We start from the raw sequence: 21,914 nt of genomic DNA, 5'->3' as shown, positions 1-21,914 counted from the left end.
TCTGAGTGCCCTACCTCTTTCATCCCGTTCGGTCCTCTAAACAAATGGAGAAGTTGAGGCACAGAGAGTAACTTGTTCAAGGTCATCTCCGTTAGGAAGCTTCATTCAAGCCCACATAGTCCAGCTCCAAGCCCTTTTAACTGAACAGGCCAAGTGTGCAGTGTTCTTCTTCCTGAAAGGGACCCTTAAAATTGAATTAGCCCTGCTCTTATTTATTTTATTCTATTTGGCTGTGTTGAGTCTTAGCTGTGGCACCCAGGCTCAGTTGCATATGAGATCTTAGTTCCCTGACCAGGGATTGAACCCTTGTCTCTGAGTTGGAAGGTGGATTCTTAACCACTGGACCACCAGGAAAGTCCTAGATTTGCCCCGCTCTTACTCCTTACAATCCATTCTCCAAGCAGGCTAGGCCATCTCACTAAAGCAGTGTGTGGTCATCACAGGCCCGCACCCTTTCTGTGGCTCCCGATGCTCTTGGGGAAATGACAAACCCCTCCCGTGTCCTGGTGATCTGACCCCAGCCTGCCTCCGTGACAGCGTCTCCCACCACTGTGCCCTTTGTCCCCTCTGCTCCAGCCACACTGACCCTTTCTCCATCCCGCAAGCCACTCAGAAGTCTTAAAACCTACCTGGGCTACACCAACACCCCTGTGGCCTCGAAACTCCCCCCCAACCTTCAGGACTTGGTTTCTGTGGCTCTTTCTCAGCAGGGCCTCCCCAAACCTCTGACCATGTCATAACACTGGACCTTCTGCTGATGGTGACCCCACCTGCATGAGGTAACCTTGCCCTGTCCCTAGAGGCCCCCAAGTCATTCACCCACTGTTCAGGCCAAAAATCTAGGAATTCCAGGACTCCTCACTTCCTCTCAAGTTCACATCTAATTGACCAGAATATCTTATCAGCTTTTCAAAATATGTTCAGAATCCAACCAGTCTGGCCACCTCCATGGGCACCACCTTGGCCCAAGTTCCCAGCCTCTCACCTGGGTTATTCCAAATGCTTCAAACACTGATTGACCATTTCTATACGGTCCACTCTAAAAAGAGCATGGAGAGGAATCCTTTAAAAATGTAAGTCAGATAATGTCACCTCCGTGTGCAAACCCTCCACTGTCTGCTTGCCACAGGAGAATAAAGTCCCAATGCTGGCCTTGGCCCTGAGCGATCTGGTGCCTGCCCACCTCCTTGACCCCCTTCCTGCCACTGCATCCTGTGATGTTCTAGCTACGCTAAATTTCCTGCTGTTCCTAAATTCTCCCAGCTGGTTCCAACCTCAGGGACTTTCCCTGCGTTGTTCTCTCAGTCTGGGGTGTTCCTCCCTCAGCTTTCTTCTTGGCCAGTCCTCCTCAGAGAAGGTCTTCTCAAAGAAGCCTTCTATAGAAGGAAGCTTCTAAAACGGCCCCTGAAGACCCCTATCCTCTGCCGTATCCTCGAGTGACCCCTTCTTCTCAAGAGTGGGCTAAACACAGCCGCTTGCTTCTAACCAACAGAACACAGCAAAAACACTGGGATGCTGGTTTTAACACTGGTTTACGAAGACAGTGACTTCTGTCCTGCTCCGTCTTCTGTCTCCCTCGCTTGCTTGCTCTAAGGGAAGCTGGCTGCCATGCTTAGGCTGCCCTGCGGAGAGGCCCATGTGGAGGAGGGAGGCTCTGGCCAACCATCAGAGAGGAACTGAGCCTCTCAGCCGATAGCCCATGAGAAACTGAATCCTGTCAACAACCAAGTAAGTGAGCCTGGAAGTAGACGCTGCCCCAGTAGACACCACAGTCTTGGCCAACGCCTGGACTGTGGCCAGTGAGAGACTCTGAGCCAGAAGATTCAGCCAAGCTGCACCTGGATTCTCAACCCACAGAAAAAGTGAGACAGTAAGTGTCTGTGGTTTTGTTTAAATTTTTTTAAGAAATATTTATTTATTTGGCTGCCCCAGGTCTTAGTTGTGGCATAGGGGATCTTCTTTCTTTGTTGTAGCATGTGGGACTAGTTCCCTGACCAGGGATCGAACCCAGGCCCCCTTGCACTGGAAGCACAGTCTTAGCTACTGGACCACCAGGGAAGTTCCCTGTTTTAAATATTTTTATCTATTTATTTGGCTTCACTGGGTGTTAGTTACGGCGTGCAGGGTCTTTAGTTGTGGCATGCAAACTCTTGTTGTGGCATGTGAGATCTAGTTCCCTTACCAAGGTTTGAACCCTGGTTTCCTGCACTGGAAGCATGGAGTCTTAGCCACAGCCCCCAAGAGAAGTCCCAGTGTTTGTTCTTTTAAGCTGCTAAATTTGGGGGTCATTTGTTATGTGGCTTTTGATACCAAATAAATCTTCCCTAGCCCTCCGTTACTCTATCCCCTTACTAGCTTTTTTTTTTTGCAGCAATTGCTACTTGGGCATCTTGCTCTTGGCCCAGAGCCTTGCCCCATGCCGATGTTCAGTAATGGGGGAAGGAATGAAGGGGCAGCCAGAGGGACAATGCCATAGCTCAGAAAAGCCACAGGTTGGGGGTTGGGTGTTGCTTAGGAGCAAGGAGGCAGGCCTACCCCAATCCCAGGTGGTCCAGAGGCTACCGTCCCCTCTTAGCAGGATCTGGGGCTCTGTTCTCCCACCTCTTCAGGAGGATGCTGGTCAGAGCCCACGATCTGGTATCTCATGGTCTGTGGCCTAACAAATTTATCTTCCTGCTCCTGTTCCAGATCATACCTTCTGAATTTCTTCTGCCCTCCAGACTTGCGGCCTATTTCTCTTTATTTGGTATGTCTCAGTAGAATGATCTGATTTTTATACCCTTGTCAGACTTTTTACAAAAATAATTTAATAGATAAGAAAAGAATCCTTTTTCAGCTCACGTGGCTCACTTTTTGTTTGAAAAACAGTCCCTGTGCCCATAAAAAGGAAAGGGTCGCCAAGCCCAGTCTCCTCCCAGCCCTGTTCCCACCAGGTCACAGGCAGAGTTGGGGACTGGGAGGCTGGGGAACCTTCCAGGAAAAACATCAGGCCCGAGTTGGAACCCAGTTGTCCAATCTGGGTCTGGCAAGGGGCTGGCTCTGTGCCCACCTAGACTGGCCCATTTCCTCCTAGACTGAGGCAAGTTTCCTGCCCAGAGGGAACAAGCACACTCCCAGGCAGAGGGAGGTTGGGTCCTGTACTGGGGGAGGGACATCCACAGGCACTTCCCCCACCTCAGCTACCCTGAGTCTGCAATGTGCCTCCTGGGAGTAGAATGGAGAGCAGGGGATCAGAAGCTGGGCTTGAGCTTCTGAGTTCAAGGAATGAGCTGGAACCACCGTCCAGCCTTGGGGCCAGTCGGTCCCTGGATCTCAGGTGCACCCAGGACAGGGAGTAGAATCCTAGGCCGGACTCTGTCTGCTCCAAAGCAACAGGCTTTGGCTGAGAAGTTCCATCAGAACCTGGAATCCTCCAAGAACCTTCTCCAGGTCCTGCCTCCTCCCAGGTGCCTCCCCTGCCTCTCCCAGACAACTGGACCCTCACAACCTGTTTGGAAGTCCCTTGGCTGGGAGTCTCCTTTGCCCTATGGGGTCTTTTCTGGAAAAGGACCCCTGAGTTGGGGCCCTCAATCCCCATGGATGCAAATTGCTCTGTGGGCTGGTGCCTGGACCAGGAGATCATAGGTATAGTACAGCCTCAGGTTAACTTGGACAAAAGGTGGTGGGAGCCACATTCCAGAATTTACCAGGGATGGACCTGCCATATTTACTATGCCCACCTCTGTTAACTTCCCTGGCTTCAATTCTTCTATAAGAAGTGAGGAGCAGGGAGCTTGTGTGGCACTTGAACTCTGGATGTCAGGCTACCTGAATTCAAATCCTGGCTTTGCCATTAACTAGCTGTGGTCCCTTGAGTAATTTCCTTAACCTCTCTGAACCCTAACCCTAACCCTATAAAAAGCAATAACAGTACCTGTCTGTTGGGTCTGCATTAAAATGAAATGAGATAATAAAGATGCTTAGCACAGTGCCCAACAGATGATAGTTGTTCTTCTGCTAGGTTCAGAGAGGGGCAGTGGCCTACCCAAGGCCACACAGCAGGTAAGCAGAGTTGTTGGTGCCTAACCTTTCTTCCATATACTCTGGCCTTTGTGAGCTGGGCCCTGCAGGGGATAGAAGGCTGACACGGCTGAGATGGGAAGGATCCCCATGTAAGGGTCAGAGGTGGGGGACCCAAGGGCACCAACAGAGGCCCAGCATCATACCCCCTCCACTGGTCTCAACCTGGGATGGGACAGGACACAGGTATCCTCCACCCAAGACAGCCAGGGGGCCCTAGACCACATGCCCATCCATGCCACTGCATCCCCGTCACCTCTTCAGCCACCTCCACGTCAAATTCCTGAATCCCAGGGACCCAGCTAGGCACACATCCCAGGAGCCTGCCCCAGTTAGAAGACCTCTGTTGCCTTAGACAAGCAGCTTCACCTCTCAGTGTGTTCACGATTCTAAGAAAAATCTGAGAAAGTCACCTTTATTGTTTGTGGACAGGGCAGGGAGGTGGGGAACGGGGGAAGCCATCATGGGGACACAAGTCCCCCCAGTGCCCCTGGGAAGGCAGGTCTAGGGGGCCTGTTTCTGTTCCCCTGCCCTGAGAAAAAGGAAAAGGTTAACCCAGCGGCCTCCAGGTACTCCCACCCTCTGAGGGACCCAGCCCCAAAACCTCCTGGCCCTCCCACGGATCCCCAGTATTCCAGGTTGGGGGCAGCCTTGCTGTTCTGCCTCCAGGCAGTATGCTGGGGTCAAGGCCTCCAGGTGAGCCTGAGTGGACCTGAGAGACTCCCAAGTCCTTGCTGAGGTCACTCAAGAGGTGGCCGTCCCCTCCTTGGGCTGGGCAGGGGCTGAGGGCTGGGGCTGGCTTGGAGCTGACACCGAAGGCCTCTGGGGTGGAAAATCCTGAGGGGAGACAGGGAGGAAAGGATGGAGGTGCCACTCAATCTCCCCATCCCATGGGGGCACTCAGGCCTCCAATTTTCCAGGATGTTTCTCTCATTTGGGGCTCTGGGGCACAGGATGGGGTGGGCTATGGATGGGGTGGGGGTGCCCCTCAATCGCCCCATTCCTAGTGACCTGGGCTTCTGAGGGGTCAAAAGGTAACCCTGACTTGGTGAGGTTCCCGGGGCTGTCTGGAGCAGGGCTTCAGTGTCTGGGGGACCTTCAGGGCGGGGGTGCCCACCTGTATCTGGCAAAGATCAAGCAGGGTGCGGACGCCCACCAGGCACCAGAGCTCGCCCAGCAGGGAGATGAGGATGCCCAGGAGGTCCAGCCAGCGGCCCACGGTCAGCAGCAGCACGAAGAGACCGCACATGCGCACCAGCACCGTCTGGACGTGGCTCTTCAGGCCGGGGCGCTGCCGCTGCTCCTCTGCAAACACAGGGTCCCTGTCACTGGCCGCCTGCCTGATCCCCGCGGCCCCACCCTGAGGTCCGGCTGAGTTGGGGCCTGGACCTCCCAGCTCCCCCACCGCTTTCCTCCTCAGGAAGGTGTGAGCCTTTCCCTCTGCAGGCAGCCCCCCTCCCTTCCTCTGTGCCCCATCTCCACTCTGCAACTACAGGGCACCAGGCATTTCTTCCTCCCGGGCCTCACTGCCCACCCAGGGTCTAGCCCTGGAGTCGTCCTGACTCCTCTCTTTCCTGCATTCCCAAGTCCGATCCATCAGTGAGCCCTGCAGGCTCTTTCTGCTTTCATCTCTCAAATCAGCTTTCTCACTGGGCTCCCGGCTTCTAGTCTAGACCCCACAACTCAGCGTGTACTCAGCAGCCAGTAGCCTTCGAAACACACTAACAAGATGGAATCATTCCTCTGCTTATAATCCTCCCAGGACGTCCCCCTGCATCTGGAATAAACTCCAGACTCCTTACCTTACAAGGAGGTCCTGCGCCATCTGATCGGAGTCCACTCTCCAACCTCATCTCAGGCTCGCTAACTCTAACCATCCCAGTTTTCTTGTGGTCCATCAAGCGTGCTAGGCTCATTCCCACATCAGGGCCTCTGCATCTCTGCCCTGTTTGCCTGACTGCCCTTCCTTGTCCTGTCTCTTCGGCCCCATCCTTACCCTGCAGCCAGGTGGCTCCTCCTCAGGCCCAGATCTGAACAGGTCACTCGCCCCTGCTTAAAACCCTGCAGCAGCGTCTGAACAGACTGCCTCACCTGGCTGATGACAGCTCTCCATTGGGCCCTATGAACCCGGCCAGTCTCGTCCCCTCCCTGCTGTTTTCAGGCCTTGAATCCCCTCTGGGCTTTGGTATACATGATTCCCTCTGTCGTGATCTCTCCCAGGGGCTCCTGCTTATCCTTTGAGGCCCAATTCAAGTCCCCCTGCACCCTGTACCCTTCTCTGTCCACTGCATGGCTGTTGTTACCAGACTGGGTGCTCTGGGATGGCAGGGGCCAGATCTGAGTGTTGTCGTCCTCCCCAGGGCCTAGCACAGCACTGGGCCCAGGTCAGACGGTAGGGTATGAGCGTCAAGTGAATCAGCTGCTGCCCGTGGCCCTTACCCTGCATGTAGATGACCAGCAGGGTGTAGCAGATGGTGAGAGGCGTCCAGAAGCGCACGGCCTCTGAGGTGGTCAGGAAGTCCCGGTTGATGAGGGCCACGGCGGCCAGGTTGCCCACTATAAAGGTCACGGCCAGGGTGCGGCCCAGCAGCCGGGGGAGGTGGTGCGCGCCCGCCAGCAGGCTCAGGCAGACCCCACAGTAGTGCTGGCTGCTGTGCAGCTCGTAGCACCGGCAGACGTGGTGGCGGAGGCGCCGGGCGCCTGTGCTGAGCAGCGCTGCCAGGCCCAGGCCCAGCATCAGGTTCAGCGTGCCATGCGGGGCGCCCTCCTGCAGGAAGCTCAGGCCGCAGGTCAGCCCGCAGCCCAGAGAGTACTGGCACAGCAGGTACAGCTGCAGCTTCTCGGTGCCCTGGGAGCCCTGGGAGGGTAGGGGGGACAATGATGGGGGCTTAGGCCGCTCGTCATCCTGGGGGGACCCAGAGGGTGTCACAGTACAGATGCTCCACTCTGTAGGAGGCTGGAGCCTGAAGGAACCTCAGGGATCGTTCCCAGAGAGGAAATACTGCCTTCAGGTTAAGCCTACTGGGATCGTCTCTTTTGTCTTTTTAAATTTATTTTTTGGCCAAGTCATGCAGGCATGTGTGATTTTTAGTTCCCTGACCAAGGATCGAACCCACCACACCTCCTACATTAAAAACACAGAGTCTTAGCCACTGGACTGCCAGGGAAGTTTCATTACTGTATCATTTCTTTCAGCTTAATTTCAGTCATGGTTATTACTTGGGACTGGTCTGCTGGCTGAAGAGTGGCAGCTCAGAGCCTTGAAGAACTGGGTTTAAAGCCTGACTCTACTTCTTGCTGGTTGTTGACCATGGATAAGCCACTCTGCCTCTCTGAGCCTTAGTTTCCCACATGTGAAACTGGGATCTGAGCGAACTTGTACCCACTGTGGTTACAAGGATGAGATGATGCACTCAGAGCATCTAGCCCAGTGCCTGGCTGGTGGGAAGCTCCAGACAGCCTCGAGCTGCTGTGTTATCTTCTTGGCCTGGGGCTGTGTCCACTCTGAGTGGAGACCGGGCTTTGGCAATCACAGTTTTGCCCAGTTTTTTCATTCCGGGGTGAAAACTAGGGCCCAAGGCCAGGCCGTCCTCACCCACCACCTCCCTGTGGTCTCACCTTGTCCAGGGAAAGCAGCATGGAGACAGCCCGGAGGGAGAACTCGAGCACTACGAGGGCAGCCACCCGGACCCCCACAACGGTCAGAATCAGGGCCAGCCCTGCCAGATGCACCGTCTCCAGCGACGCCCACCGGGCCTGCAGCCTCTGCTTTTCAAGACGAAGCTCCGGGTGGCTGTAGAGATAGACAGAGGCACGGGCAGAGGAGACAGACAGAGGGTGCAGAACCACCAGCCTGGTCCCTGGAGGGCGTTCCGGTGCTCCCAGCCACTCCCCTGGGGTGAGGGAGGGGCGGCCTCTTTCTCCCCGCCCTCCTCTCAGAGGCCTCTTCTCAGTGTGGGTTTCAGGGCACAGGGAGCAGGCCGGGGAGGTGGGCACTCACTTGGCACAGCCCACGAAGAAGTAGACCTTCAGGAGGTTGTTCAGGATGGAGACTGCGCAGGCCCCGACGAGGCCTGACGGGGGCAGTAGGGAGGGTGGGTGGCGTGGTAGGGTTAGAGGAGCCGGCAGGCAAGGCGACAGGGTACTCCACGTGGGTGGGATCGCCGGGCGCTGAGCAGGTGTCCGGCAGGGGGCGGGGCTGAGGGGCAAGGGGGAGGCGCTCACCTTGCAGGAGGGCGTCGAGGAGGCCGGAGCCCCAGTCGAGGGAGGGGAGGCTGGGGAGCCAGGAGGTGGGGGACAGTAGGGAAAACATGGCCACGGGGATCCAGCCCAGCCTCCCGCCAGGTCTGCACCGGAGAGACCACAACGTCACCGCCACCGGGCAAAGGTGATGGAGGCGAGGGGAGGAGCCCGGAGGGGTCAAAAGCCCAGGGGAGGGGAAGGGATGAGAGCCAGGGCCTTAAACTTTCGGGGCTATGAGTTAAGTCCGCTGCCCAGGCGCTTGCCATTTGGGCAGCATGGGGTGGAGGGCATCTCTGGTGGGCTGTCTCGGTCCTGCTCGAGTCTGGCGCTCACTTTTCTCACCCTCCTCTGCGCCTTGCCCCACAGGGCCTTCCTGAAGCCCCAGGCCTCATCTGTCCTTCTCAGCCTCTGTTATGGGTTCTCCGTCTCGGCCTGAAGTGTGGCGTTCCCCGCTCCGCTCAAGATCTGGAAGGGGGCTTCCATCCCCCACAGCCTAAGGCTTCGCTTTCTCAGCCCAAGGCCTGGAAGGGGTGTCTCTCTTCCCACTGCCGCGGGTAGGGTAGGATCGGGGTGTGGGGTGGGGGGAGGGTGGCGGTGGGGGGTAGGGTCGGGGGGTGGGGCAGCGTCAGGACCCAGCTGCAGGCCCTCGCCCCCTGCACCGCAGGGCGGCCCGCCGTGACGATCCTCCTCGCGCCCACTAGGCGGCAGGCAGGCCTCGCTTGGCCTGAGGGGTGGGGCCGCCCCAGTTTTTTTTGGGTCCTCCTTTCCCAGACAGAAGAGCCAGCCACGGGTTGGGGTTCGGGAATCCAGAGACTGAGGCTGCCAGCAGTGCGGAGTCGTTGAAGTAGACAAAATAGAAAAACTTTATTGGTTTGGAGTGTGCAGTAGGGCTGCGTCTGGGGAGCAGCTCTTTGCAGACATGGGGTGTGCGGGGAAGGCAGTTCAGGCCACTTGACCTCAGCCAGTCCTGCCTCTTCAGGCACTCAGTGCCCACTTCTGTAGCACAAAGGTCAGTGCCTTAGGGACACGCCCATGGGGGGGAGTGTGGCTGCAGCTTGGACAAAGGAAAGGGTCTGGGATGAGGATACCCAGCTCTACTACTTTGGGGAAGTCGCTTCCTTTCCTGGGACCTCAGTCTGGTCATCTGAATAATGGGCATATCAAGAGCGACCTTTCAGAATTGTCATGAGAATCTGTGCAAATGCCCACAGTGCTGGGCGTCTAGGAGACCCTCAGTAAAAGCCCTTAGTTGAGGGGCTGTGTTGTGTCCCCTCCCCCACCCCAGATTCCTGTAGGGAAGTTCTAACTTCAGAAGGTGACTGTATTTGGAGATGGGGTCTTTAAGGAAGTAATTAAGTTAACGTGAGGTCATTAGCGTGAGGCCTAATCCAATATAACTGGTGTTCTTTTAAGAGGGGATTAGGACCCAGACACAAAGAGGGAAGACAGTGTGGGGACCCTGGGAGAAGACAGGTGTCTACATGCCAAGAAAGGAGGCCTCAGAGGAAACCAAGCCTGCCGACCCCTGGACATGTAGTCTCCAGAACTGTGAGAAAAGAACATTCTGTTGTTTAAGCTGCCTAGTCTGAGGAGCTCTGTAATGGTGGCCTTGGCAGACTAACACAGATGATGGCCCCAGTGCCTCACGGTGTTCCCCAGGACCTCCCCACGTGTGCAGTGATCCCTCAGGGGCACTCCGGCCCCCATGGTCCTGGCTCTCACCAAGGGCACACAGGTTGGGGGTGGGCAGAGGTGAGTTCCAGTTCCAGCTCTGACCCTTCAAAGCTACGTGGCTTTCGTCAAAGCACTTCACCTCTCTGAGCCTCCACTTCCTCACTGGTAACAGAATTTTACTACCTCCCAGGACTTCCCTGGCGGCTTAGACGGTAAAGCGTCTGTCTATAATGTGGGAGACCCGGGTTCAAGCCCTGGGTTGGGAAAATCCCCTGGAGAAGGAAATGGCAATCCACTCCAGTACTATTGCCTGGAAAATCCCATGGACAGAGGAGCCTGATAGGTTACAGTCTATGGGGTTGCAAAGAGTCGGACACGACTGAGCGACTTCACTTTCACTTTCACCGTGTAAGCAAGTTGATATTGTATGTGACCCAGCTCACAGCGCTGTTCACACCTTGGAGTGGTTATTGTGACGAGTAAGGCTCTGGGATAAGGTAACCTGGGACAGAGAAGGATGAACACTTTCTGGAGAACGGAGTGGGTGGTGATTCCAGGTGGGTCCGCTGGCCCTTGGTGGGCCCAGGGGCTGGGTTGACCACAGCTGTCTGACCACTCTCTTCCTGGACCTGGGGCAGGGCCTGGGCCTGGGCTGGCTATGGAACAGCCATTCCCAGCTGTGGCGGGCCATCACGACCTGCCAAGTGGCTGGCTGTGCTGGGGTGAAGGACACCGCCTATCTGCCCTGGTACTGGTCCCGCCCGACCAGTTTCCGGAGTTCATCCCAGAAGAGCATGCTTAGAATGGTGTGGGGGCCCAGGCGCAGGTAGACGGGGCCCAGACCCTTGTAGAGCGCCAGGGGGCCCTCCTGCCGCCAGATCTTCACCAGGCAGTCGGTGAGGCCGCCATATAGCTTGCCCTGGGGACAGACACAGGGCAGACATCACTGCAGGCATTGTGGGGCCCTGGCTGGCACAATGGCATATGTCTGTATGAGGCCTTTGTGGTACTTCAGGAAAAGGCACTGCCCCCAAGCTCAGCGAATCACATAAAGATGTCCCTTTGGGATGTGAAAGTTCAAAAGGGCCCGCTTCCTCCAGGTAGCTCCCGCCCCAGGACAGGCGCTCAGCGTGGCTCGTGGCATGCAGGTGGATTTCATCCCTAATGCAGCCTGTGGAGGGCACCTTTGTGCTGGGCACATCCTGTACCAGTGTATATGAGGACTTGTGTGTGTCAGTGAGGCTGTGGGGTCAGGCCTGGATTCCAGTTCAGGTTCCTCCACTTACGAGCTGTGTGACCTTAGGCAAGTCACTTGATCTCTCTGAGCCCCAGTCTCCTCATCAGGAAAATGAAGGTGGTTATGAGGAGAGAATTAAAATGTGGACGTGCAAATGCTTAGCACATGCTTGGGACATGGGTGTTCAGCAAACAAGCCGAATTAATGTGTGTGTATGTAGGTCACATGTCCGCATGTCCCTGGCCCTGGGTGTGTTTGGGTGTGTGTGTTGGGGGGTTGCTCGCCAGCACCCAGCCCTCCCCACTCTGTCCCCTGCTTACCCTGCCTGCCCCGTCCACTGGCTGATTATACAGCCGCGTGCTGACCACGTCGAAGGGGGTCATGACAGCAACCACAGCTATGCTGCTGATCATGCCCCCGGCCAGGGCCACCAGCCAGCTGTCCTCTGGGAGCCACTGTGGGGACATACAGGTTGCTGACCCCTGTAGCTGCTCTCCACCCACCCACGTAGTATCACCCCACCATCTCAGCACCTGGGGGCTAGAAGACCTAGGGAATGTGGGGCAAAGGAGGCCCCTTCAGCCACTCCCCTCCCCACCCCATCCCCCCTGAGCTTCAGGGTTCACTGCCAACTCCCCACTCTTGCTGGACCCAAAAGCCAGGGTCATGGCCTGAGGGCAGAGCCAGGGCCCTCAGCTTTATTAAGGTGCCCCGTCTGTCACCATGACCTCGGCTTCCCTATGTGGGGTCCAGGTGGAGACAGGCGGGTGTGAGGCAGACCTGGACAGATAGAAAGAAGGAAGGCAGGACCCCCTCCTACTCCTATGTGTGGAGGCGGGCACAGGTGTCCCCAGAGCCTCACCTGTTGCTCCTGCACCCAGGCCTTGGCAGAGGCAAAGGTGGCCAGCTGAGCGGCCGAGCCGACCATGACCCGGGGCACGGCCCCACCCACGCCCCGCCACAGCCCTGCCAGGCCCTGCTGCCGCCAGATGGTCTTCAAGGCGCCCAAGAGGCTCTGTTGGGAGAAGGCACGGGGTCACTGGGCAGCCCCTGCCTGTCCAGGAGCCCACCCAGCCCACTCAGCCCACCCAGCTCGGGGAGCTCTGAGGAGAGACGGTCCCCACCTGGTGATGGTGTTGGTGCCCCACGGCCATTGCGGCCACCGTCTGAGCCTGCAGCTGCGTTTTGACCTGTGAGGGCAGAGGTGACACAGGACCTGGGGATGGTAGCTTGGGAGAGCCTGGAGGAGCTGTGTGTCGAGGGCACGCCTCACTGGGCCCTGACACCCAGACCTCCCTGAGCCCGCACCTGCCGCCTCCCGATGTGTGGAATAGGGCTGAGGGTGAGGCTCTGGAGGCAGCCTGTGTCTGCATCAGGTGTGACCTGGGACAAGCTCCTTCACCTTCTCATGACCTTTCTGCTCACCCTTAGAAAGCTGTTCTGAGAACCAAGAGCAATGACAGCATCCAGGCTCAGACAGGGGGCCCTCACCAGAGGGAGGCTTCATTCTTGCACAGGAAGACAAGGGACCTCCTGTCACCCTCCGCCCCCTCCCCTGGCTCAGGACTGGTGGGGTGCGGCCCCCAGGGGAGTGAGGATCAGGGCCAAGCCCTGGTGCCCTGGACCAAGGGGCAGATTCCAGGCAGCCTGGGTGGGGATGTTCTGGGGAGCTGCCCCACCCAGCCTGCCCCACCCCATCTGCTCCTTAGAAGCCAGCCCAGGAGGCTGCCGCCCCATGCAAACTGGGTCACAGGGTAGGGGGCAGATGGAGACAGTGCACTCACCAGGTAAGCAGGGCTCCCCACAAAGGCTCCCAATGCCCCCGCCACAGCTCCCGCAACCACGGTGCCTCCTGGTTGCTGGCTGAGGCCGGCCTGGCACGCCAGGCTGTAGCAGTAGAAGCGGACGCCATTCATGAGGCCCTGGTAGAGAAGGCCGGCAGCCAGCCCCTTCTGCAGCCCGCACAGCCCATCTGCACGAGCCACCGCGACGACAGAGGCCACAAAGCCCCGGTAGAGCCGAGGGTAGGTGCCCCGTGCCTGCAGTTCCCCCTGAAGCTGCAGCCGCGTCTTCACTACCTCCAGGGGGTTGGTGAAGACACAGGCCAGGCAACAGGCTGAAGCACCCAGCACCAGGTCCACAGCTGGGGGCACTGTCTCCATGGCCTCAGGGCCAGGGGCCAGGGGGCGTGGGCACAGGCCCTGGAGTGGTGGTGCTTAGGCTGATTTCACCCCGTCAAGGCCACAGGGCTGGGGATCGAGGGAGCCTGGGGCCATGTCTTGGAGGGCAGAGGTCTGGGTCAGAGAAGCCGCCGGCTGCCAGGCGGCTCCTGGTCTATCTCGGGAGTCCACCTGCTCTGCTCCTTCCTTGGAGCCCAGGACACGCCTCTGCCGGCTCCAAACCAATCCCAGCTGCCTCCATCCCCCACACCTCCCTGCAGGGGAGGGCCTGGACCCTGGGATCTGGGGGAAAGGTCACCTGGGCCCCAAGGGAGACTGTGGGCAAGCAGAGAGTGCTGATCAACCAAGAAGCCTCTTCTGCTTCTCTGGCCCTCCAGCCTTCTCTCTGGCCCCGGGGCAAAGGGCTGGTGCAGCTTCTGGCTTGGCCGGTGCTGCAGCTCGGGGCCCTGGGCAAGAGGCAGCTGCTTGGGACCTTCTCTCCACATCTCAGCACTGCTCCTCCCACTGCTGCCACAGCAGAGGGCTCCAGAGGCCTGTGAAACTGGTCTGAAATCCCAGGCTCCACTGTTACATGTGACTCAAGCAAGTACTTCCTTTCTTTGAGCTTCAGTCTCTCCATTTTTAAGGTCGGGGTATGGATACCCACTGCAGAAGTTCCTTGAAGAATTATAGATGTGTAAAGAACTCCTGGCACAGTACTTCACCCAATCGCCCTGGGTGGGTAGGAGATGGGAAAATAAGAGCCGCTGTGTCTCACCGAGTGACTTTGTGGCTTTGGTTGCTCACCTGGCCAGGACTTGCCCTCCTAGTCCTGCCCCTCTTCCTGGTGGGGCCGCTCCTGGGCTGTGGTTCTCTGGAGCAGAGGCCCAGGCATGGAAATGGCCCCTGGTGTCTGGTGAGATGGAGCCTCCCATCTCTGGGCACTACTGTGCCAGGCTGCTCAGTGGGGAGCCAGCACCACCGTGTCCATCTCAACCTCTGCTCCAGGGGACCTTTCTCCTGACAGAGCCACCCCGTATCACCAAGTTCCAATCAAAACCAAAGGCAGGGCCATGCTGCCCAGAACTCCGCCTTCATGGCCTCCACGCCTGCCTCTTCCACGTGTCCACCCTGTTCCTCCTGAAGCCCTGGAGGCCACAGTGCTGAGGGGCTTAAGGGCTGAGGAGCTCCTCCCAGACCGGGCAGGCTGGGCATCTGCTGGCCAGCCCCAGGGTAGTAGCCAACAAGAGGTCTTGGGGACAGCTTGGGTTCTCCTGGGTTTATCCTGAGTGGCGGGTGCTCAGGCCCCACAGCTGGGGAGGAGGGGAGGAGTGCCCTGCCCTGGGAGTGCAGACAAGTCCTGAGACTGGAGCTGGTGGCTGCCCCACCCACCCAGCCACTGCAGGAAACAGGAGGGAGGGCAAAGGTGAGGCCCAGAAGCTCCCAGTGCTTGAACTCTTCCGCAGAGCATTGTGGTTGCCAGGGAGGGCCCAGATCATCTCATGGAAGAGCAATTGTGGAATCAATGAGGAGTGAGGGCCGAGGGGCCTAAGAGGAAGAGTCAGAGATCCCTCACCTCCACCCTGGTCAAAAAGGGCCAGTGACAAGTCTTGGCAATATAACATGTCTATTTTATTTTAAAAAACAAACCCCAGGCCACCTGACCCTCTTCCCCAGAGGGCCCCTCTTGGGAAGGACCTGGCTCCAGCCAAGCAGCCGTCACAGGCTGGTGGGCTTTGCTCCTCTCCAAGCCCTCCTGCCCACCCCGCCATGCTCCCGACAAAAGGACATAGCCTGATTCTCGGATCCCACAGGCACTGCCAGGTTGGAAGGAGTCAGGGAAGGGGCCATGGACATGCAGAGCCTCCTGGAAGCCAGGGAGGGCCAGCCTGGCCCCCCGCACCCCCATCACCGCTGGAGTCTGGAAGGCAGGCAGCAGTGTGCTTGGGAATAGAGTTAGTGAGGAGGAGACATGCACTAGACCTCGGTGTTCCAGCTTCCCTCCCAGCCGGGTCAATGTTCAAACACGAACAGGGATGGCCGGGCACTCAGAGCCCCCAGGGTGGCCTAAGCCTCTGCCCGGGCCCCTGACCCAGGGGAGGAAGGGGCTCCTGCCCTCCCAGTCCTTCCACTCCCCCTCGTGGACTGAGGCAGTGGCCCCGGGGAGGAGGCCATGCGTCTGCAGAGCCCATAGGGCTCGGACCCTCTGCCCCAGCGCTTTCCAGTTGCCCCCTGCCAGGCAGGAAGCCCAGGGTGTGGTACACCCACTCTGGGTCCCTGGGAGGGAGACTGGGTCTCAAGCCCCACTCAGTGGTTCGGCTGCCCAGGAACACGGGTGGGGGCCTGGCTCCGAGCAGCTCAGTGACACGGCGATGACTGTGTGCCGCCCACGTGCCCCCCTCTCCTGCCCCGCCCAGGACACCAGCCAGCTCAGCCTCAGCACCAGGGGTCCCGGGAGGCTCTGCCCCGGCACAGGCTGTCGCTCCGCTGCCAGGCACTGTGGATGAGGCTCAGGGCATCCTCGAACTTCTTCCTGGAGGCTTCCTGGATGGCCTTATGGGGGAGGTCCACCTGTGTGGGGGGTGGCAGGAATCTGAGGGCTGCGCCAAGAGCTCTCAGGGAGCCAAGGGGTCCCTCTGCACCAGGTGTAACCTTGCCCTGGAACTATGTCTGTGTTGCTGAGAAAGGAGGGCTCCAGCCTACCGGACGATACTCCCTGAGCTTCCTCCTTACAGGGGTGCACCAGCTTTTGGGGGTGGGGCCTGGGGTGGCACCAGGAGGCAAACTCTGTGCCTGGGAGTCTCCCTGTGGAAGTGCGCTCTGCCCAAGGTGGGTCCAAAGCTTCTGAGGGACAGCATAGCATGTGCTCCTACCAGGATCTGTCCAGGAGTTCAATGAAGCCCCCTCAGCCTGGCTCTGAGCTCTATGCCCCCACCATCTGAGCACAGCTCTAGCCCCACTATAAGCCCTTAATTCCTGCTTTTTGATGGGGACTGAGAAGGTTAAGAATGGCGTTTCCTGAGCTCAATGCTCAGCTTTAGCCTCAGCTTCCCGGGGAGTTAGCGTCCTGTCCCTTTGGTCCTACAGATGTCTCTCCCGGAGCTCCTAGTTCAGTGCTTCCCTGGGCCCCTGACCCCTGCCTTGGTCTGTGCCGTGCACGGCTCCTTTCCCCAGGGAAGGACTCCCTTCTGCAGGGCTCTGGCAGCTGGGTACCTGGTAGATGGTTTTCCACCCCGAGTTCAGTGCAGATAGGAATCGGTCCAGTTCAGGTGTGCAGCTCAGGTAGACGACCCAGGGTGGGAGGGGCTGTGCGCTGTCCTGGGAGAACTCCTGGGCAGAGCAGGGGCCCCAGGTGAGCAGACCCAGCACTCCTGTGGCAGGGCCTGCCTCCATCACCTGCCCCCTCACCCGGCTCACCAAGAGGCAGTACTCCTTGCCCGGTTCAGTGGACACAGCGCTGATGTCGGCCAGCTTGGCAGTACCCAGGGAGCGGAAGAAGCTGGTCTGGCAATCCTCGTGGCATGTGAAGAGGCGGTCATCGGTGATTACCAGGCAGCAAGGGATGCAAGGGCTGGGAGCTACCCCCTGGGGGATGACCTGGGGGGCATGGCAGGGGAAGGGCAAGCTGGAGCTCTCCAGGGCTGGTCTGCACCAGGACACCCTGCTTCAGGGGCTAGCCAGCCCCGCTGCCCAGCCCTCCAGAGGTCAAGCAGATTCCGCCCACCTCAGGAGTACAGGGGCTGGCCCGGTGATGGTGGGAGTGTCAGGCCACGGGTGGCCCTAAGCTCCAGGGTGGACTCTTGGGCTGGTCCTTGGAGGTCCTGTCTTGGTCCTTGGAGGCTGCTCTATGATGCGTCTGGATTTAGGGAAGGGCCCCTGGGGGCCCGGGCTGGGGGTAGGGGAGAAGGCGCTCACCCCCTTGGACACGGCCTGGCACAGGTGCTGCATCCAGTCGGCCATCTCAGCCTCGCTGTCGGCGCTCAGCTCCAGGCAGGGCCGGTCGGCGAGGATGACCTGGAAGGCGTGGGGCCGATCCGTGGTGTTGGATCTCCGACAGCCACCGCACTGCTCCCCCCTGGGCCAGAGGAGGAGGGTGAGACGGGTCGAGGAGGCAGGGGTGGCACAGGGGAGCTCCTGGGCTGGTCGAGGCCTGAAGACCTGGGGCTGCCCCAGAGTCTGGGGGGCTGGAGGACACCAGAGGGTGGTCCAGACCCCACAGCTGGGCAGCCCCACCCCAACTCTTTTCTGTGTAGCACCTTTAATCTCCAGGATTACCAAAGTCCTTCCGCATACTGAACAGGGCCAGGTGAGGGGTGGAGAATCAGCTCTCAGCCCCACCCTCTCAGAATCAGCACATGTTGCCCCTCGTGGGCCTGATGGTCCCTCCAGGTGTGTGTATGTTCATCTCCCCCTTAGGTCAGGCGCTTCCCAGGGAAAGGACTGCCTCCCCATCAGACTGGATCCTTTCCAGGCAGGGAGCTCCTTTTGCCTCCCTCAGGTTCCCCTAGAGCTCAGCAGACCCCAGGGCACTGAGTGGGGGTGGGGCTGAGTTGAGCCCCAGGCCCAGCTAGACCTTGACCTTCAGCAGCCACACAGGCCCCAATACCTGCCCAGCAACCCCGTTGCCCAGGACACTCACCCCATGTTCACCGAGAGCAGGGGCGTCACGTCGGTGCGGTCAGGATATTGGTAGAGGATCCCATTGCTGCAGGGGCACAATGGGGCAGGGGTGAGTCTGGGCTGGCATCTGGGGGCCTGCAGAGTCTACATCCTGGGGATCCTTGCAAGCTGGGGCTTGAAACCCAGAGGCCAAGGAGGCTGGGATGGCTGGGAGGGTGGAAAATCTACAGAGGTACCGCAGGGAACATGTACCCCCAGACCTGGGGACAGCAGCCCTAGGCTGCACCTGAGATGGCCTGGGCTTCCTTGGCCCTACGTGGCTGACACCACAGAGAAGTTCTAGGATCCCCGTGGAAAGGAGGGTGCTGTCCCCCACCCCAACCTCCGGCCAGAGCTCTCACCTGAGCACTACAAAGCAGGTCTTCCAGTGCTCCTTGCCCAGGTAGGAGGTACCCGCCTTGTAATGCAGCATGCCTTCTTTGGTGATGGTACCCTCAGGGGGTGAGCAGTGGCAGGGGGTGGGGCCCAGGAACTCGTCCTGGGGGTCCTCCCAGTGCACAAGCCCATAGAAGCGCACAGTAACAGCGGTCGCCTAGGGAGGGAGGGGGCAGGGTGAGGACACACCCCAGCTGGGGAGGCGGCTGGGTTGGGGTGGAGGGGAGAGCCTGCTGCAGGCAGATGATGGGGAAACATGAAAGACCGCTGTCTGCACCTCGTGACCCTGACACCAGGGCTCGCATCTCGGGGACAACAGCCTCTCCTCCCCGGGTTCTTACCTCACACTTGGATTCCTGGGCCACAAATTTAGCCAGAGCCAGCTTCTCCATGGTGGCATCAGTCAGGATGCTGGGGTAGGGGGGTTCCCGACAGCCCTTGATCATGGCTGACTTCAAAGAAGCCAAGAAGAACCTGTGCGGGGAGTGGGGTCTGCTGTCAGAGGCCTGGGGCCCCCACCTCTCACAGGGACAGGGCTTAGTCCTGAGGACGTCTGACCTGAAGGGGTCACAGGGTGTGAGGGGAGGGACCCATCTGGAACCAGAGCTAAGGTGGCTAAGGTGGCGGGTGGGGCAATGAGGTGGCAGCAGTCCTTGGCCATCACACGGTGGTCTGGGAAACCTAACCCTTCACAATGGCCAAGGGACCTTGGGTCTTGACCACAGGGGAAGCCCGGATGAGGTGATGCAGCAGGACTCAGATGAAGACCCGACCTCAGGATAGACAGTTTTCGAACGGAAGCACGTGGGGCAGGAGTGGCCCCGTGGCCCCAAAGCAGGGGCTGTGCTTTCTGTCCTGTGGGGGTGATTCCGACAGCCCTTTTCCTCTCTGGGGGCCACTGAGGGTCTGAGGTCACCAGTCAGTCAGTGTGTCTGTCACCCCCCTGCTTCTCTGCCCGGACCGCAGGCTCCAAACGAAACTCGTCTGTTTTCTACTTCTTCATAGCCCACTTCCCACCCTCCACCCCCAGGGGTGTGGCCAGGCCAGTAGCGCATGCTCCGTCTCCTGGCCGGCAGAAGGGGCGTGTCACTCACTCGGCTAGGGCCACGTCCGCTGTGTCCAGCAGAAACTGCTTCCTGCGGTTGGTGCACACCAGCTTCACCGTCTGTTGGTCGAGGCCCACCTGCCGGAAACCACACCCCACATGCACACGGAGCTTGGCCGCGGCTGCCACAGGGGCAGCCGTGGCCAGACAGAGGGCGGGCTGGGGAGGGAAGAAGCACAGACTGGGGTCACCAAGCAGTGGGCAGGGATGCTCGGATGTACATAGAAGGAAGAGGGACCCATGGGCTTGGTTCTTATCCTTGGCATCCGGGGGGTAGATGAGAGCTGGCAACCCCCGGGACTGAGGCCAGGGGCCGGCCTTGCTCTGCAGCTCTGAGGCTGGGTGGCCCGCGGAGCCCTACAGACAGCACACACCAGCCGTGGAGCCCGAACTCACCGACACGTAGTCGAGCTCATTGTAAGAAACAGCCTCTTCCACCAAGTATGGCTTCTCTGTGGCCCCTGAGAGAGGAGACCCCAGTGCTCGTTACCCCTGGGGGCCTCTCTGCCCTCCCCGTGCCCCATTTCCCAAGACCTTTTCTCAGTGAGGACCCGCCCTCGCCCTGCTATCTGAAATGATGGGGTAGGAGAATGACATGGGGTACTCATGGAGGGGCCCCCAGGCTCACGTCCTGGGGTACTGACAGCCCCTTCCCAGCTGTGCATGTTCATCACCACGTGCAGCAGAGAGATACTCGGGGGCAGCGGGGTGGGGGGTAGAGGGGTGGGAGGCGAGAGGGTTTTGGTGGGGAGTGGCAGGTGCAGGGAATGAGGAAGCAGTCAGTCTCATCCTCCATGTGCCCTGGCCCAGCCCGGGGGCGGCAGGCACCTTTCCGGAGCAGGTAGACATAGCAGTCTGTGAGCAGCACATACAGCAGCTGCAGGTTGCCCTCCATGTGCCCGGTGCTCATCCGGATCATCTAAGGGGCCGGAGCAGAGATGTCAGACCCCGAGGCGCGCACCCCGCCCTGGACAGCCCACACCCCCTTCTGAGCAGGCGCAGGGCCCATCCAGCCGTGCCCTCCCTGTGTGGCTCTTGCTCATTCTTGAGATCCCGGGACTTACTCTGAAGAGCTGCTCTTCGTTTTCTCGAAACACATGGATCATCAGCAGGAGCAGGTGATTGTTGTCTACTCTGTGAGGGGGACAAGTGTCAGGAGGACGAGGCGTCAGCTAGAGCAGGGGCCACACAGGCACACAGAGACGAAGGGAGCACAGAGACGATGCGCACACGGAGGTGAGGCGACACCAGAGGGCCACACCCCTTCCTACCTCCCAGCCCAGGATAGGTCTTCCAGGAGCTGTGCTTGGCCTACTTGGAGGGCAGACGCCCAGTGTGCCCTGATCAAGGAGAGGCATGGCTCACACATGTGACACAGACAGACTGGCTCACCTGAACTCTGCCGAGTGGGTCATCTCAGAAGGGCTCCCCTGGCCCTCCTCCACCCCGGAGTCCTCGGCGCTGCTCAGACAGGGGCTGGGCTGGTCTCCCTTGAGTCTGCAAAGAGCCTCCTGGGTCCCAGGCTCTGGCTCCAGCCCCTCACCGTCCTGGGGCAGCTGGGTGTCCAGTTCCTGGGCCTCTGGCTTCTGCGCCTCCCCCGGGGTGTCCTCTAAGGGCCGAGGCGTCTGTCCTGGTCCTCCTCCTCCCCCCGCCTCTTCTTGGCCAGCAGCCGCAGGGCTACCAGGAACATGCAGCGGTTGGCCAGGCCCTGCAGGGTCATGGTGGCCGCCACCTGATGTAACAGTACTTGGACTCTCGACGGTAAAGCAGTAGAAGTCCATTGGGGCTGGAAGCCCCTCACTAAAGTCGCAAAATGGCGGCCTCTCCGGGGCGTCCCCGGGAGAGCCGGTCCGAAAGGACTGGTCCGGGGGCTCGACGTGGGAGCGCCAGGTGGCCGGGTCCAGCTGCCCGTTGAACTGGTCGATGACCTTACTCAGGGGCTGCCCCACGCGCTCCATGGAGGTGTCCTTCATCTCGGGGATAAGCAGGCCCACCTGGCCGGGCTCTGAGCGCTCGCTGCCCTCCACTGTGCTGCCAGGCCCCTGTCCCTCCTGTGGCGGGGAGGCCAGGGTGGTGTCTGGGGAGCCCCGGCCAGGGCCTGGGCTGCTGACCATGGTGTCGCCATTGCCCTGCCGGGCACACGTGTGCTGGGTGGAGGCTGGGTGGAGTGGACTTGCTTCCTCATCTGATCTGGGCTTCTTCTTCTTGCCTGTTTTCTTCTTCTTGGTGACCCTGGATGGTAGTGATTGGGAGAGGTTTAAAGCTGGGCAACTGGTACTGAGGGCAACGAGGTGGGCTGGGTCAGAACAGGTGAACCTGTGCAAGGAGCTCAGAGAGTCAGAGCTTCAGGAGTCCCAGGCAGTACTAGGCTTGGGACCCTGGG

At 59.4% G+C, this 21,914-nt stretch overlaps 3 protein-coding genes across 10 annotated transcripts in view; all 3 read right to left on the bottom strand.

Annotated features, from left to right (window-relative positions):
* Positions 1–4,488: 4,488 nt before the first annotated feature.
* Positions 4,489–9,017, bottom strand: TMEM82 (transmembrane protein 82). Of its 2 annotated transcripts, XM_006072782.4 has the most exons (6): positions 8,284–8,497; positions 8,060–8,132; positions 7,678–7,852; positions 6,499–6,916; positions 5,177–5,364; positions 4,489–4,896 (listed from the first exon to the last, which is right to left on the bottom strand). In XM_006072782.4, exons 1-6 carry the CDS (start codon positions 8,369–8,371, stop codon positions 4,804–4,806), a joined length of 1,035 nt encoding a protein of 344 aa, XP_006072844.2. In that variant the 5' UTR covers positions 8,372–8,497; the 3' UTR covers positions 4,489–4,803. The 2 variants fall into 2 exon arrangements, with proteins under 2 accessions (XP_006072844.2, XP_044798798.1); XM_044942863.2 differs by lacking the exon at positions 8,060–8,132 and having other exon boundaries at positions 8,284–9,017.
* Positions 9,018–9,146: 129 nt separating this feature from the next.
* SLC25A34 (solute carrier family 25 member 34) lies at positions 9,147–14,834 on the bottom strand. Of its 2 annotated transcripts, XM_006072783.4 has the most exons (5): positions 12,997–14,834; positions 12,337–12,402; positions 12,075–12,227; positions 11,533–11,667; positions 9,147–10,894 (listed from the first exon to the last, which is right to left on the bottom strand). In XM_006072783.4, the coding sequence occupies exons 1-5, from the start codon at positions 13,372–13,374 to the stop codon at positions 10,712–10,714; spliced, it is 915 nt and encodes a 304-aa protein (XP_006072845.2). In that variant the 5' UTR covers positions 13,375–14,834; the 3' UTR covers positions 9,147–10,711. The 2 variants fall into 2 exon arrangements, with proteins under 2 accessions (XP_006072845.2, XP_044798799.2); XM_044942864.2 differs by lacking the exon at positions 12,337–12,402.
* A 147-nt stretch (positions 14,835–14,981) lies between these two features.
* The window catches only part of PLEKHM2 (pleckstrin homology and RUN domain containing M2), a 40,820-nt gene continuing 33,887 nt past the window's right edge, over positions 14,982–21,914 (bottom strand). For 4 of the 6 annotated variants that reach the window (XM_044942859.2, XM_044942860.2, XM_045165687.1 and 1 more), the window contains 12 exons: positions 20,924–21,763; positions 20,596–20,665; positions 20,360–20,450; positions 19,928–19,992; positions 19,521–19,690; positions 18,768–18,900; positions 18,393–18,583; positions 18,011–18,076; positions 17,287–17,446; positions 16,789–16,968; positions 16,585–16,701; positions 14,982–15,942 (listed from right to left, as the gene is read on the bottom strand). In XM_044942859.2, the coding sequence (XP_044798794.2) occupies positions 15,808–15,942; positions 16,585–16,701; positions 16,789–16,968; positions 17,287–17,446; positions 18,011–18,076; positions 18,393–18,583; positions 18,768–18,900; positions 19,521–19,690; positions 19,928–19,992; positions 20,360–20,450; positions 20,596–20,665; positions 20,924–21,763 (2,218 nt within the window). In that variant the 3' untranslated portion in view covers positions 14,982–15,807. Of the gene's footprint in view, positions 15,943–16,584; positions 16,702–16,788; positions 16,969–17,286; positions 17,447–18,010; positions 18,077–18,392; positions 18,584–18,767; positions 18,901–19,520; positions 19,691–19,927; positions 19,993–20,359; positions 20,451–20,595; positions 20,666–20,923; positions 21,764–21,914 lie in introns of those variants that run through there. The other 2 variants (XM_044942861.2, XR_006551122.2) reach the window with 2 other exon arrangements.

The sequence above is a fragment of the Bubalus bubalis genome, chromosome 5 (genome assembly GCF_019923935.1).
Source record: "Bubalus bubalis isolate 160015118507 breed Murrah chromosome 5, NDDB_SH_1, whole genome shotgun sequence".
Lineage (NCBI taxonomy): Eukaryota > Metazoa > Chordata > Mammalia > Artiodactyla > Bovidae > Bubalus > Bubalus bubalis.
The sequence above is the reverse complement of the archived record's forward strand: the minus strand, read 5'-3'. Positions and strand labels throughout refer to the sequence as shown.

Bases quoted from the DNA above. Each gene is read 5' to 3' on its own strand.
- TMEM82 (XM_044942863.2), bottom strand. From the start codon at position 8,567: ATGGCAAGCGCCTGGGCAGCGGACTTAACTCATAGCCCCGAAAGTTTA. The intron at 6,917-7,677 runs GTGAGACCACAG...CTACCCTCCCAG, and splicing joins TGCTGCTTTCCCTGGACAAG to GGCTCCCAGGGCACCGAGAA. The intron at 4,897-5,176 runs GTGGGCACCCCC...GTCTCCCCTCAG, and splicing joins TTGATCTTTGCCAGATACAG to GATTTTCCACCCCAGAGGCC.
- SLC25A34 (XM_006072783.4), bottom strand. From the start codon at position 13,374: ATGGAGACAGTGCCCCCAGCTGTGGACCTGGTGCTGGGTGCTTCAGCC. The intron at 12,403-12,996 runs GTGAGTGCACTG...CTGCCCTCACAG, and splicing joins TGGGGAGCCCTGCTTACCTG to GTCAAAACGCAGCTGCAGGC. The intron at 10,895-11,532 runs GTAAGCAGGGGA...GTCTGTCCCCAG, and splicing joins CAGTGGACGGGGCAGGCAGG to GGCAAGCTATATGGCGGCCT.